At 46.9% G+C, this 16,799-nt stretch overlaps 1 protein-coding gene across 1 annotated transcript in view; it reads right to left on the reverse strand.

Moving 5' to 3' along the window:
- The window catches only part of TPR (translocated promoter region, nuclear basket protein), a 605,901-nt gene that overhangs the window by 331,344 nt on the left and 257,758 nt on the right, over positions 1-16,799 (reverse strand). Inside the window, exons 27-28 of the mRNA XM_063940231.1 lie at positions 941-1,088; positions 575-712 (exon numbers count right to left, since the gene is read on the reverse strand). Of these exons, the coding sequence (XP_063796301.1) occupies positions 575-712; positions 941-1,088 (286 nt within the window). The remainder of the gene's footprint in view (positions 1-574; positions 713-940; positions 1,089-16,799) is intronic.

Here is a 16,799-nt window from a genome sequence, read left to right on the forward strand (position 1 = left end):
ACAAGCACATACAGGTGTCACGTTAGGATGTCTACACAAGTTTGGCCATGCACTGTATAGACAAATCCTTACAGTGGAATAAGTGAGAACAAAGTCAGAAGAGTTCAACATGTATAGCGGATCATGCCTTTATCATAGGTACTCTCCATGACTCATGCTTTTTTGAGCGAGATCGTGTACTTTTTTTTTACCAACTAGCGACCAATCATTTAACAATCTCTCTATGCATTGTTATGTCAGCTGATCCAACGAATCTGTTTTAACTAAACCCCAGCCTGGTTAGAACATCCTGTTTCAGCATTTTATGAACTAGCAATCATATTGAATGCTGTGAACCAGTGACCTCATACTCAAACAAATGATAGCGCAGCACTACAAGCTGCCACTGCTTTGGGAGCGCTTTAAGTGCAATTACTGTACCATTTAAAGAAAGAAAAAGCAGCTATGGCTTAATTGAAATCACTTTAAACCACCATTTAAAGTTGTTCAGCTGCTGGAATGCAGTTAAACGCCAGGCATAAGGCTATTAATACAAATACACAAGCAGCAAGTTATAAGCTACAAAACTACTTACCTTCGCTTGAAGTTGCTGAAGCTCATGGTCCAGTTTCTCTTTATCTTCCCTTAATAGTCTGTTGCTTTCTATTAGAACATTCATAGTTTCAGTTTTCTTCATCAGCTCTTCATGTTGGGCCATTGTCTTTGCAGTTACCTGAAGGTTTAATATGAAAAAAGAAATTGTTATACTTACACTAACATGCAAGTTCCCACTTGAGCAATGGTTTAAGCACAGACATGCTACCTAAGGCAAACAAGAGCCAATTAATAGTTTTAAAGGATTATCATTCTGCACATCTCCCCAACAAAATGTGTAATACAAACAGAAAACTAACCTGTATTTAGTTATACAGGGGATAGGGTAAAAAGTTGTAAAGCCAACCTGAACTTTTTCACGTTCTGTGTTCAAACTGTCTTGTAGTTCATTTATTTCCCGCTCCATGTGCTCCATACGCTGTCGGTATCGCAAACATTCTACTTGCGCAACTTCAAACCTGGTTTCAGCAATTTCCTTTTCCCGTCTCACAAACCTGCAAGAGACCATTTAAAAATCATACCTTGAATTGATGGACAAAAACCGTATAAATACTACTTTTAACAGTATTAAAATGTCTTTCATTAAGAATATTTTACAGTGAAAAAGATGTTGTTCTGAAAGGTTATCTAAAACGTTACCTTTATTGTTAATTCATGGGCTCAGTGGAAAAAGAGGCACATGCTACATCTGTATGGATTTTGACTTTTTGCTTCCATCAAATAGCATCTGCCACCCAGCATTTACTCCACTAACTGCTAACATAGTGGCATCTGTATTTCTCACCGGTAGCAAAATATAAATCCCTGGTATTATATTTCAAGACAAATCTATTTTTAAAATAGTCTATGCTACTTGTGGCATGTGCCTCTTTTCCACTAACCCCTCAATTGATTAGTTTCTGCTGCTATCTAGGAAACATACTGTATATTTAGTCCAAGGAAGTCATTGCAATTGGATGTAATTAAGCAATAAAGACGGGTATCCCCCAAAAATGTAAAATAAGAAGTGAAAAAATGCTGCATAAGCAAACATTTACATGTAAGTGGCTGAGTGGATAACAAGGTCTCCCAAACAGTCTATAGATAGACTATTTTAATAAAGATCCTCGTCACCACTAAAACTAAATGATAAATTCTCAAGACAAATATTTTGAACCCAAGAAATCACTTGAGTGACAACTGTATCTGCAGTGTATGATAAGGTAAGATGGTCAAGCAGTTCATCCTGTAGTAAACCGAATAGGTGTTGAATGTTTAGATTTTATTCAGATGTGGCCTTACTTACTAGGTGTATATAAGCCATGAGGCGCAAGAAGCCAGCTGTAACTAAGGCAATACCAGAGTAGTAATGTTCCATATTTTCCTTTACAATTTGAATCGTCACATCGCAGGTTCAGCAAAATGCAATAAGTGTTACCAAAGATGCTTGTTTGACTTTAACCGCATATAAATTGGTTTTATACACATACAAAGTCGTAGATGAAGCACAACTAAACTTGTGAGGTTAATCAGTGGACCCTCACATCAGTTCTTGTTAGACAGGAGACGAAGAAGGTAACCAGATTTGCAAAGACACAAGCTGAGCAGAAAATGGCCCAGGCAGTGGGTAAAAGGCAATTTTTTTTATTTTATTTTTATTTTTGGTATAGTGAAAGGTGAAAAAGAAAAAGGCTGAATAATAAAATTAAAGACAGACTGGGAGTCTTGTTGAGGGAGACAAATCATATTAATTATTTTTGCTCAGTATTCACTACTGAAAAAAGAGAGGGAAAGGGGCCACAGTTAAGTTGCAGGGATATTCAGGAAAATGAAACAAGTTAATTTACAGAGGAGAAGGTCCTAACAGAACTCTCAAAGCTGAAAGTGGACAAATCTATGGGGTCAGATGGGATACATCCAAGGATACTAAAAGAGCTTGAAGAGGTGCTGGTAGCACCATTAACAGAATTATTCAACCAGTCATTAGCTACAGGATTAATTCCAGAAGACTGGAAATGAGTGAATGTAGTCCCACTGCACAAAAGTGGAAGCAAGGAAGAGGCAAACTACAGACCAGTGAGTCTTCCTTCAGTAGTAGGGAATTTAATGGAGACAGTCTTAAAAGAAAGTTGTAGATTATCTCAAATCCAGCAATTTACAGGATCCCAAACAGCATGGATTCACTGGGGGGAGGTCAAGTCAAACAAATTGTATTGACTTTTTTGACTGTGTGACTAAAGTGATGAATAAAGGTGGAGCTGTTGATATAGCTTACCTAGACTTAAGTAAGGCTTTCTCTTATGTCCTAGAGGATACTGGGTATCCATTTAGTACCATTGGGTTTAGACCGGTCCACTAGGAGCCATGGGCACTTTAAGAATTTGATAGTGTGGGCTGGCACCTCCCTCTATGCCCCTCCTACCAGACTCAGTTTGGAAAATGTGCCAGAAGGAGCCGGTCACGTTGAAGGAAGCTCCTGAAGAGATTTCTGCATTTATTTGATCTATTTGTTATTTTCAGGCAGGGCTGGTTGGCATCAGCCTGCCTGCTTCGTGAGACTTATGTGGAAGAACGGCCCAACCTCTTGAAGGGTTAATGGTCCCGCTCCCTCAGGAGCTCAGTGTCCTGTCAGCGGGGAACTATTTGCAAGCCCCACCACAGCGAGCGTACATTCCCGCAGCATGCCGCCACCCTTAACAGAGCAAGAAGACTGAAGAGTGGCGAGTACTGAGCCGGCGTCCCAGCTAGTGAGGCGCCAGCTATTATGGCGGCATGAGGGTACGGAGACGCACTGCTTCTAAATGGGGCAAAATGCGTCTCCGAACACGGTACACAACTGTGTCCCAGTACACTGTACACAGTACCCATAATGGCAACACAGCCTTAAAATGGTTCTCTCGGACATGGTCTGGCTGTCTTGGGAAGGAGACATCTTTCCATAGAGCTCCAGCACAGACTCTAAGTTTGGGGCATATATTCTCCTTCCTAACCCTGTTCACTATCTCTCCTCACCTGCCTGACTCCTAGCACAGCCTGTGAGACAAGTCCGCGGAATCGGGGAGCAGTCCGTGAGCTCCTGCAGATTGTTCTCTCCCTGAAGCCGCGGCCTCAATTTTTCCCCAGAAGTCAGAGAAGCGCCGGGGACGGCGGCGGCGAGACTCCATGTCGCTTGCTGCCGCGGACTCTGTACTCCCTGGAGACCCCGCCGGCACCGCACGCACACAGTGGCAGCCCTCCCTGGCCTGCTGACGCCACCGAGAAAATAGCCCTCTGATCCTCAACAACGGTGGCCATATTGGATTCGGGGCGCCTAGGCCCTGCGCCGAGAAGTCACCAGCCCTGCACCCAGGTTAGCACTCCTCCTGCGTTGGATCCAGAGCTTTCCAGCTACGGGAGCGGGGCTCTGCTGGGGACACTGCCGAGGTCCTTTGTAGCTGTACTACCGGGCGTCGGCTATTGCTACAGGTGCACGCCAAGCTATCTGGGGACCTTTCTAGCCAGCAGTGTCCGCCCTCACCTTTCACACACTCCAACCTGGGGTAGTCTCATAGTTAAAAGATAAAAATTTGCGAGACAAAACCGCACTAGACCTCTCCTGTCTCTGAAAAAAAAAACCTAAGAGAGAAGGGAAAGTTTCAGCAGGAGACTTATTTAAATTCAGAAATGACCAACTACAGTAATATTTAAAGAAAAAATTCCATATTGCATTGGTTGGCGGTGCTCCCCAGAGTCAGAAATAACATATCATTAAAGGAGAGAAATGACGGGGCACTCATTTATTGTATTATACTGTACAGGGAAATAATAATGTTGATAAAATATAACTTTTATTATATATAGTTTAAAATATCCGGGATTGAATATATTTCTTTGGCCAAATAACAAACATAAAAATAAAACCAGTAATTACAGCAGTGAAATCATGCCCTGCATAATTATTGGATATAAGAGTATTCCCAACGTGGGTATATTATAAGCTACGTAAACCCAATGGTTAAATACCAACATGCCTGATAATATTTAAGCCTTTACCTGCTACTATGACGAATATTATTTGGCATAGATCACTCAAAAGGTACCGACTAGTGCTGGACAGATAGTGTGCATTTCCAAAACTGCACCCAAAATGTTATGTATAGAGAATAGTAGCTAATAAATATGTTCAATAAAATATATAAATATATCCCTGCCAAGGGTGCAGGATCCCTTCAATATGGGAATTTATTCCCTATTATAGTTTAAACATAAAAATTGATTTTATAGCACATAGTGATTCAATATTCTGGAATATCTATAAAGCCAGCACTAGATAAATACAATTTCCTTCTTAACCTACTATACAGGTAATTATTTAAATCCAATCACCTGTCTGTATCGTTCAAAACGAAATTAAGCAGTCTGCTCAAACCTCGATTATCTCCTGGACCTCTTATTGAGTATAGAAATGTTATATCATTTAAGTAAATGCATGAATTGCTGGCATAAGTAGTGACCAGATAGATGAGCTACGTACAGACAGAGCAAGCCAAAAAGCCAAAATTAACTTTTCCTTAATAGGATATATAGGCAGCTTTTGACATTGAGATATAATCTTAGCTATTAGTGTTTGATCACATCAAGCCAACCAAATACAAACAGAGTTATCCATATACAGTAACTGGAAAGTTAAACATACTACAGTCAGAAACAGGCCAGTGAGTAAAAGCTTTTGCCCTTTCCTCCTTGTCAAATGTGCGTGGATTATTAAGCAATCTGCATCAGACTAAAATGCTGTTGGCTGATAGTTATATTATAGCTGTATTGCACATCAAATACAAAGTTGTAAGTTTATGTTACGGCTACGCACTGAAAGAAACCTTGTACCCGTTAATATTTCCTATCCCATGCAAACATTTGATCACATTTGCAAGGAGCATGGTCCCATAATCAATACGTACAATGCACCAATTGTCCATCACACAATAGTACAAAGTCAAATTTCAGTTCGAACAGGCCAGTAAATCAGGATTTTCCTTTCTCATTTGACTATGATAGACAGATTATTCTCTGTAACAGTCGCCTGCATGAGGTATCTGCGTCGGGGACTAATCAGCAATCCGCACCGGACTGAGACGCCCACAATTAGATAATGGATATATTGCAGCTGGTTTGCACATTAAATACAAAGTTACAGATTTATGTTGCGGCCATGCACTGAAAAAAAAACATTTTGCCCGTTAGTATTCCATATCTTTTAATCACATTGCAGAGAGCGTAATTCCAATATCAAATAAACACAAAGTGAAAATTTAACTTTACCCATACTGTATACAGTCATTCATGCATCACATAAAAAGCATGTGGAGTTAAATGTATATATGTATGGTTCGTTAACCAGGGAGTAGAGCTGGATTTGAGAAGCGAAAAACGAGTTTTATGGTAAGAACTTACCTTTGTTAAAACTCTTTCTGCGAGGTACACTGGGCTCCACAAGGAAAGACATAGGGGTGTAGAGTAGGATCTTGATCCGAGGCACCAACAGGCTCAAAAGCTTTGACTGTTCCCAGAATGCATAGCGTCGCCTCCTCTATAACCCCGCCTCCCTGCACAGGAGCTCCGTTTTTAGTTAACCAGCCCAATGCAATATCAGGAAAAGAGGCGACAACGGTTAGTAGCCACATAGACCACACTCTCACGACAGGAGAAGTGTCAGCGGCTAATGCCATACCAACCCAAAGAAGCTAAGTGCGTCAGGGTGGGCGCCTTGTGGAACCCAGTGTACCTCGCAGAATGTTTTAACGAAGGTAAGTTCTTACCATAAAACTCATTTTCTGCTGCGGGGTACACTGGGCTCCACAAGGAAAGACATAGGGGATGTCCTAAAGCAGTTCATACGGGAGGGGACACACTGTAGCGGGCACAAGAACCCAGTGTCCAAAGGAAGCGTCCTGGGAAGAGACAGTATCGAAGGCATAGAACCTTATGAACGTGTTCACAGAGGACCACGTAGCCGCCTTGCACAATTGTTCAAGGGTCGCACCATGGCGGGCCGCCCAAGAAGGTACAACAGACCGAGTAGAATGGGCCGTAATGTGAGCAGGAGCTGATATACCAGCCCTCACATAAGCATGTGCAATCAACATTCTAATCCATCTGGCCAGAGTTTGCTTGTGAGCAGGCCAGCCCCGTTTGTGAAATCCAAACAGCACAAAGAGAGAATCAGTTTTCCTAATAGAAGCAGTTCTCTTCACATAGATACGGAGAGCCCGTACCACATCCAAACACCGCTCTTTGGGAGACAGATCAGGAGAAACAAGTGCCGGACCCACAATCTCCTGGTTAAGGTGGAACGAAGAAACCACCTTAGGTAAATATCCGGGACGAGTCCTAAAAACCGCCCAGTCACGGTGAAATATCAGATATGGGGAACTACAAGACAAGGCACCCAAATCCGACACTTCTAGCTGAAGCAATAGCCAGCAGAAACACCACCTTAAGGGAAAGCCACTTAAGATCAGCTGAACCAAGAGATTCAAACGGAGACTCTTGTAACGCCTCTAAAACCACCGACAAGTCCCAAGGAGACACAGGTGGGACATAGGGAGGTAGGATACGCAACACACCCTGAGTAAAGGTATGCACATCAGGTAAGGTTGCAATCTTTCTCTGAAACCACACCAACAAGGCAGATACTTGAACCTTGAGGGAGGCCAGACGCAGGCCTAAGACCAGGCCCTGCTGAAGAAAGGCCAACAACTTGGCTACACTAAACTTGGAGGCGTCATAATTGTTAGATGCGCCCCAAACAAAGTAAGAATGCCAGACCCTATAGTAAATCCGAGCAGAAGCCGGTTTCCGGGCCAGCAACATAGTTTGAATGACCGCCTCAAAAAACCCTTTAGCCCTTAAGACGGAAGCTTCAAGAGCCACACCGTCAAAGACAGCCGGGCTAGGTCCTGGTAGACACAGGGGCACTGAACGAGGAGGTCTGGGCATTGTGGAAGTAGAATTGGACGCTCTGATGATAGGCCCTGCAGGTCTGAGAACCAGTGCCTTCTGGGCCACAGAAGGCACTGGTTCTCAGAATTCCTCTTTCTTGCTTGAACTTCCGAATTACCCTGGGCAGGAGTGACACCGAAGGGAACACGTACGGCAGCCGAAACCTCCACGGCACCGCTAGCGCATCCACAAATGCTACTTGAGGATGCCTTGTCCTTGCTCCGACGACCGGAACCTTGTGATTGTGTCGAGATGCCATCAGATCCACGTCTGGAAGGCCCCATTTTTCCACTAGGAGTTGAAACACTTTTGGATGGAGGCCCCACTCTGACGTGTACGTCCTGATGACTGAGAAAGTCCGCTTCCCAATTCAGGACTCCCGGAACGAATATTGCCGATATGGCCGGTACATGGCGTTCCGCACAATGTAGAATCCGTGAGACTTCCTTCATTGCCAAACGGCTTCGAGTGCCGCCTTGATGGTTTATGTAAGCCACTGTGGTGGCGTTGTCCGACTGTACTTGAACAGGACGGTTCTGAATTAAATGCTGGGCCAGGGTCAACGCATTGAAGACTGCCTGCAACTCCAGTATGTTGATCGAGAGGAGGGATTCCTCCTTGGTCCACAGACCCTGAAGGGAGTGTTGCTCCATCACCGCTCCCCAACCTCTGAGACTGGCATTTGTCGTCAACAGGACCCAGTCGGATATCCAGAAGGGACGGCCCCTGCACAATCGTTGGTCCTGGAGCCACCAGTGCAGCGACAGATGGACCTCCGGAGACTATGAGATCATGCGAGACCTGATCCGGTGAGGTAGGCCGTCCCACTTGGCTAGAATTTGCCTCTGGAGAGGTCGAGAATGGAATTGAGCATACTCCACCATGTCGAATGCTGATACCATGAGACCCAGCACCTGCATCGCCGAATGTATCGACACTTGCGGACGAGAAAGGAAGCAATGAATCCTGTCCTGAAGCTTCAGGACTTTCTCCTGAGACAAGAACAACTGCTGGTTGTGAGTGTCCAATAGTGCTACCAGATGTACCATGCTCTGAGCAGGGATCAGGGAGGATTTCTTCCAGTTGATGAGCCACCCGTGGGCTTGTAGAAATCGGACAGTCATATCCAGATGACGTAGGAGAAGTCCTGGGGAATTTGCCAGGATTAACAAGTCGTCCAGATTGGGCAGTATCCTGACCCCTTGACGGCGGAGTACCACCGACATAACTTTGTTGAAGACTCGCGGAGCCGTAGTTAAACCAAAAGGTAACGCCCGAAACTGGTAATGGAGGTTGCCAATCGCAAACATCAGGTATTGCTGATGTGACACTGCTATAGGAATATGCAGGTAAGCATCCTGTATATCCAGGGAGACCATGTAGTCCCCAGGTTCCAAGGCCAGAACTATAGAGCGATGGGTTTCCATACGGAACTTGGAAACTTTCACAAACCTGTTCAATGCCTTGAGGTTGAGAATGGGCCAAGTGGAACCATTCGGTTTCGGGACCAGAAACAGCGGATAATAGTACACCCGGCCACTCAGAGCAAGAGGCACCTGTACTACGACTCCTATATCCAGGAGGGTCTGTACCACTGAATATAGAGTGTTTGCCCTTATCTGGTCCAACGGGACGTCTGTCCGGCAAAATCAATGAGAGGGTCGGTTTTTGAAGGCTATGGCGTAACCTCGTGTGACGACTTCCAGTACCCAGGCATCTGAAGTGGTCTTCAACCATTCCTGGGTAGACCCTAGAAGCCGGCCCCCCACCCTGGGATCCCCTAGGGGAGGCCTGCCCCGTCATGCGGCAGGCTTATCGGTCTTGGCAGCTGGCTGACGGGCAGCCCAGGATCTTTTGGGCTTCGGCTTACCAGGTTTGGAAGTGCGGGCCTGCATATTGTACGCCTGACCTTTTGCTTTACCTGAAGGACGAAAGGACGTACCTTTAGCCTTCGACACAGAAGGAGCGGTACTTGGCAGACAGGCAGTTTTGGCAGTAGCCAAGTCAGCCACTATCTTATTTAAGTCCTCCCCAAACAGAATATCTCCCTTGAAAGGGAGTACCTCCAGGGTTTTTCTAGATTTCAGATCCACAGACCAGGATCTCAGCCACAATATCCAGCGAGCCAGGACTGATGTAGTAGAGGCCTCGGCTGCTAGGATACCTGCATCAGAAGCCGCCTCTTTAATATAGTGAGAAGCTGTGACAATATATGACAAGCATTTTCTAACATGGTCAGAAGAGATTTCAGCCTCTAACTCTAGGGCCCATGCTTCAATAGCCTCTGCAGCCCATGTTGCTGCAATAGTGGGCCTTTCTGCAGCACCCGTGAGGGTGTAAATCGCTTTCAGACAACCCTCCACACGTTTATCCGTAGGCTCTTTTAGACACGTGACTGTAGTGACAGGTAGAGCTGAGGAAACCACCACCATCCTAGCCACATGTGAGTCTACTGGAGGAGGCGTTTCCCAATTTTTAGACAGCTCTGGCGTGAGGGGATAGCGAGCCAGCATCTTCTTTTGAGGCACAAACTTCTTTCCCGGGTTTTCCCAGGGTTCCTGACGTATATCCACTAGGTGGTCAGAGTGAGGTAAAACTTGTTTAACCACCTTCTGACGCTTGAACCTATCTGGTTTCTTAGGAGGGGCGGATGGCTCGGGATCATGTGTAATCTGTAAAATCAACTTAATAGCCTCCAAAAGATCAGGAACATCCACTTCTGAACTACCCTCCCCATCAGCAGTATCTGTGTCAGAATCTGTGGGGTCAGTGTAAGCGCCATCTTCATCAGACGAAGTGTCAGTGACAGCAGTGGATTGTGATGAGATAAGAGCTCGCTTAGAGGACCCCTTGGTCTTAGGCGAGTGAGGGTCAGACTTTTTAGTAGTCAAGGACTGGTTCAACTTCTTCAATTGAGCAGACAAATTATCCGCCCATGGCGGGTTAGCTGCAGGGACCACATACGGTTGCACCGGCATAGGAGGTCCCATAGGGGGGGTTAGTTTAGTAACTAGCGTATGTAGAAGCGTGGAGAAAGTAGCCCGCGGTGGGTCATTATGCACCCCCATTGCCACAGTCTCACTGGGGGGCAAGGAGCCCCCAGAATCAGAGCCCACAGCTGCTATGGTCTCCTCATAGGGATCTGTGGCTTCAGCAACACCGGCAGTGTGTTCTGCCCCAGAACAGTTACCTTCAGAAGCAGACATGATATAACTTGTAGTATCAGGTAACACAGTACAATTGTCAGCAGCACAATACCTCTTGCCCAAACCCCTGCACAGTGTAGTCAGCACAAGCAGGGATACAGGAGAGATACGGTGACTAAAATCACAGAGAAAAATACATATTAAAGTATATATTGTGAAAATCCTATATAATTATAAAACCTGACGCACCAAGTACCCTCAGGTTATAGAATACAGGTATAGCAAGTTGAGTGAGAGACACGAAATGGAAACCACTCAGCAAGCTAATGCACACACACATATAGTCACAGTTATACAATGCAGAGGTTATTACTAACAATGATACTGCACTGGACCAGCTTATATATATAGCTAAGTAGTCAATAGATATAACACTGCACAGTAAGAACTGGATGTATATCACAGGGTACTTGTACCAGAGAACCCTGACTAAATACACTCTTTCTTAACTAACACTGTCTAATTGACATGTAGAATACTTAAGTGTCATGTAAAGTCACAGCGCTGTCAACCAGACGGCTTTACAAAGGAGGATTTGCCTAAGCAGTCCCAGGAACAGTGTAGCTGAGAGAAATAGCGTCCACACACTGACAAGGAGTGAGGGTGAGACAGATATGCAGCTCGAGGGCGGTAACATTTGCTGGAAATGGCGCACGGGCTGGGGGAGGGGCTCCAGGTCTAAGCCTTATCCCCTCTGCTGACAAAACCACCAGGTACTGTGGGCTACACACAAAAAAATAAGAATTTACTCACCGGTAATTCTATTTCTCGTAGTCCGTAGTGGATGCTGGGAACTCCGTAAGGACCATGGGGAATAGACGGGCTCCGCAGGAGACTGGGCACTCTAAAGAAAAGATTAGGTACTATCTGGTGTGCACTGGCTCCTCCCTCTATGCCCCTCCTCCAGACCTCAGTTAGGGAAACTGTGCCCGGAAGAGCGGACATTACAAGGAAAGGATTTTTGGAATCCAGGGTAAGACTCATACCAGCCACACCAATCACACCGTACAACTTGTGATAACCTTACCCAGTTAACAGTATGAACAACAACTGAGCCTCACTCAACGGATGGCTCATAACAATAACCCTTATTTAAGCAATAACTATATACAAGTATTGCAGAAAGTCTGCACTTGGGACGGGCGCCCAGCATCCACTACGGACTACGAGAAATAGAATTACCGGTGAGTAAATTCTTATTTTCTCTGACGTCCTAGTGGATGCTGGGAACTCCGTAAGGACCATGGGGATTATACCAAAGCTCCCAAACGGGCGGGAGAGTGCGGATGACTCTGCAGCACCGAATGAGCAAACACAAAGTCCTCCTCAGTCAGGGTATCAAACTTGTAGAACTTTGCAAAGGTGTTTGAACCCGACCAAGTAGCCGCTCGGCAAAGCTGTAAAGCAGAGACCCCTCGGGCAGCCGCCCAAGAAAAGCCCACCTTCCTTGTGGAATGGGCTTTTACTGATTTTGGATGCGGCAATCCAGCCGCAGAATGAGCCAGCTGAATCATGCTACAGATCCAGCGAGCAATAGTTTGCTTTGAAGCAGGAGCACCCAGCTTGTTGGGTGCATGCACGATAAACAGCGTGTCAGTCTTCCTGACTCCAGCCGTTCTGGAAACATTTTCAAAGCCCTGACTACGTCCAGCAACTTGGAGTCCTCCAAGTCCCGAGTAGCTGCAGGCACCACAATAGGTTGGTTCAAATGAAACGATGATACCACCTTTGGGAGAAATTGGGGACGAGTCCTCAATTCTGCCCTGTCCATATGGAAGATCAGATATGGGCTTTTACATGACAAAGCCGCCAATTCCGACACACGCCTAGCCGATGCTAAGGCCAACAGCATGACCACTTTCCACGTGAGATACTTTAGTTCCACGGTCTTAAGTGGCTCAAAACAGTGGGATTTCAGGATATCCAACACAACGTTAAAATCCCAGGGTGCCACTGGTGGCACAAAAGTGGGCTGAATATGCAGCACTACCTTAACAAACGTCTGAACCTCAGGCAGTGAAGCCAGTTCTTTTTGAAAGAAAATGGATAGGGCCGAAATCTGGACCTTTATGGACCCCAATTTTAGGCCCATAGTCACCCCTGACTGTAGGAAGTGCAGGAATCGACCCAGCTGGAATTCCTCTGTAGGGGCCTTCCTGGCCTCACACCAAGCAACATATTTTCGCCATATACGGTGATAATGCTTTGCTGTCACGTCCTTCCTAGCCTTTATCAGCGTAGGAATAACTTCATCCGGAATGCCTTTTTCCGCTAGGATCCGGCGTTCAACCGCCATGCCGTCAAACGCAGCCGCGGTAAGTCTTGGAACAGACAGGGCCCTTGTTGCAGCAGGTCCTGTCTGAGAGGCAGAGGCCATGGGTCCTCTGTGCGCATTTCTTGCAGTTCCGGGTACCAAGTCCTTCTTGGCCAATCCGTAACAATGAGTATTGTTCTTATTCCTCTCTTTCTTACTATTCTCAGTATCTTGGGTATGAGAGGAAGAGGAGGAAACACATATACCGACTGGTACACCCACGGTGTCACTAGGGTGTCCACAGCTATCGCCTGAGGGTCCCTTGACCTGGCGCAATATCTTTTTAGCTTTTTGTTGAGACGGGACGCCATCATGTCCACCTGTGGCAGTTCCCATCGCTTTGCAATCTGTGTGAAGACTTCTGGATGAAGTCCCCACTCTCCCGGGTGGAGGTCGTGTCTGCTGAGGAAGTCTGCTTCCGAGTTGTCAACTCCCGGAATGAACACTGCTGACAGTGCTTGCACGTGATTCTCCGCCCACCGAAGAATCTTTGTGGCTTCTGCCATTGCCATCCTGCTTCTTGTGCCGCCCTGGCAGTTTACATGGGCGACCGCCGTGATGTTGTCTGACTGAATCAGCACTGGCCGGTTTCGAAGCAGGGGCTCTGCTTGACTCAGGGCATTGTAAATGGCCCTTAGTTCCAGTATATTTATGTGTAGAGAAGTCTCCAGACTTGACCACAGCCCTTGGAAGTTTCTTCCCTGAGGGACTGCCCCCCATCCTTGGAGGCTTGCATCCGTGGTCACCAGGACCCAGTCCTGTATGCCGAACCTGCGGCCCTCGAGAAGGTGAGCACTCTGCAGCCACCACAGAAGAAACACCCTGGCCCTTGGGGACAGGGTGATCAGCCGATGCATCTGAAGATGCGATCCGGACCACTTGTCCAACAGATCCCACTGAAAGATCCTTGCATGGAACCTGCCGAAGGGAATGGCTTCGTATGAAGCCACCATCTTTGCCAGGACTCGCGTGCAGTGATGCACCGATACCTGTTTTGGTTTCAGGAGGTCCCTGACGAGAGATGCTAATTTCTGGGCCTTCTCCACCGGGAGAAACACCTTCTTCTGTTCTGTGTCCAGAATCATGCCCAGGAAAAGCAGACGCGTCGTAGGAATCAGCTGCGACTTTGGGATATTCAGAATCCAGCCGTGCTGTTGCAACAACTCCTGAGCGAGTGCTACGCTGACCAACAACTGCTCCCTGGACGTCGCCTTTATAAGGAGATCGTCCAAGTACGGGATAATTATAACTCCCTTCTTCCGAAGGAGTATCATCATTTCGGCCATTACCTTGGTAAATACCCTCGGTGCCGTGGACAGGCCAAACGGCAACGTCTGGAATTGGTAATGACAGTCCTGTACCACAAACCTGAGGTACTCCTGATGAGGTGGGTAAATGGGTACATGCAAGTAAGCATCCTTGATGTCCAGCGACACCATAAAATCCCCCTCTTCCAGGCTTGCAATAACCGCTCTGAGCGATTTCAGAATGGGTCTTACCGAACCGTCCGGTTTCGGTACCACAAACATTGTGGAATAGAAACCCCAGTCCCTGTTGAAGGAGGGGAACCTTGATTATCACCTGCTGGAGGTACAGCTTGTGAATTGCCGCCAGTACTACCTCCCTTTCCCTGGGAGAAGCTGGCAAGGCTGATTTGAGGTAACGGCGAGGGGGAGTCGCCTCGAACTCCAGCTTGTATCCCTGAGATGCAATTTGTACAGCCCAGAGATCCACCTGTGAGCGAGCCCACTGGTTGCTGAAGTTTCGGAGACGCGCCCCCACCGCACCTGGCTCCGCCTGTGGAGCCACAGCGTCATGCGGTGGACTTAGTGCAAGCGGGGGAGGAACTTTGTTCCTGGGAACTGGCTGCTTGGTGCAGCTTCTTTCCTCTACCCTTGCCTCTGGGCAGAAAGGATGCGCCTCTGACCCGCTTGCCTTTCTGAGGCCGAAAGGACTGCATTTGATAATACGGTGCTTTCTTAGGCTGTGAGGGAACCTGAGGTAAAAAAAAAGTCGACTTCTCAGCTGTTGCTGTGGATACGAGGTCCGAGAGACCGTCCCCAAACAATTCCTCACCCTTATAAGGCAAAACCTCCATGTGTTTTTTAGAATCAGCATCACCTGTCCACTGCAGAGTCCATAATACTCTCCTGGCAGAAATGGACATTGCATTAATTCTAGATGCCAGCCGGCAAATGTCCCTCTGTGCATCCCGCATATATAAGACGACGTCTTTTATATGTTCTATGGTTAGCAAAATAGTATCAATGTCGAGGGAATCAATGTTGTCTGACAGGGTATCAGTCCATGCTGCTGCAGTACTACACATCCATGCTGAAGCAATAGCAGGTTTCAATATAGTACTCGGGTATACACAGACTTCAGGATAGCTTCCTGCTTTCTATCCGCAGGCTCCTTTAGGGCGGCCGTATCCTGAGACGGCAGTGCCACCCTTTTTGAGAAGCGTGTGAGCGCCTTGTCCACCCTAGGGGATGTTTCCCAACATAACCTATCCGTTAGCGGGAAAGGGTACGCCATCAGTAACCTCTTAGAAATCACTAGTTTATCAGGGGAACTCCACGCTTCTTCACACAATTAATTTAATTCATCAGATGGGGGAAAAAAGTCACTGGCTGCTTTTTCTCCCCAAACATAATACCCTTCTTGGTAGTAACCGGGTTAACGTCAGAAATGTGCAATACATCTTTCATTGCAGTAATCATGCATCGGATGGCCTTTGTAGACTGTACATTTGTCTCATCCTCATCTACACTGGAGTCAGACTCCGTGTCGACATCTGTGTCTACCATCTGAGCTAGCGGGCGTTTTTGAGCCCCTGATGGTCTCTGAGACGCCTGGGCTGAGATCCCGGCTGTACCAAGGCTGCTGCGTTATCGAACCTTTTATGTAAGGAGTTGACACTGTCGGTTAATACCTTCCACATATCCATCCAATCTGGTGTCGGCCCCGTAGGGGGCGACACCACAGTTATCTGCCCCTGCTCCGCCTCCACGTAACCCTCCTCATCAAACATGTCGACACAGCCGTACAGACACACCACACACACAGGGAATGCTCAGACTGAGGACAGGACCCCACAAAGTCCTTTGAGGAGACAGAGAGAGAGTATGCCAGCACACACCACAGCGCTATATAACACAGGGATTTACACTATAATGAGTGATTTTTCCCAATAGCTGCTTATTATCTTATTTGCGCCTAAATTTATGTGCCCCCCTCTCTCTTTTTTACCCTTCATGTATCCAGATACTGCAGGGGAGAGCCTGGGGAGCTGCTTCCAGCGGAGCTGTTAAGGGAAAATGGCGCTGGTGTGCTGAGGAAGAAGGCCCCGCCCCCTCAGTGGCAGGCTTCTGTCCCGCGTTTTATGTACTTTAATGGCGGTTTTTTTTACACATATACAGTCCCGAGACTGTATTATGTGTATTTTTGCCAAAAGGTATTTATAATTGCTGCCCAGGGCGCCGCGCCCCCCCCCCCCCCCCCCCCCCCTACAGTGACCGGAGTGTGTGGTGTGCAGAGGGAGCAATGGCGCACAGCTGCGGTGCTGTGCGCTACCTTAATGAAGACCGGAGTCTTCAGCCGCCGATTTCATCTTCTCTTCTGTCTTCTGGCTCTGCAAGGGGGACAACGGCGCGGCTCCGGGAACGGACGATCGAGGTCAGGCCCTGTGTTCGAACCCTCTGGAGCTAACGGTGTCCAGTAGCCTA

Source organism: Pseudophryne corroboree, chromosome 9 (genome assembly GCF_028390025.1).
Source record: "Pseudophryne corroboree isolate aPseCor3 chromosome 9, aPseCor3.hap2, whole genome shotgun sequence".
Lineage (NCBI taxonomy): Eukaryota > Metazoa > Chordata > Amphibia > Anura > Myobatrachidae > Pseudophryne > Pseudophryne corroboree.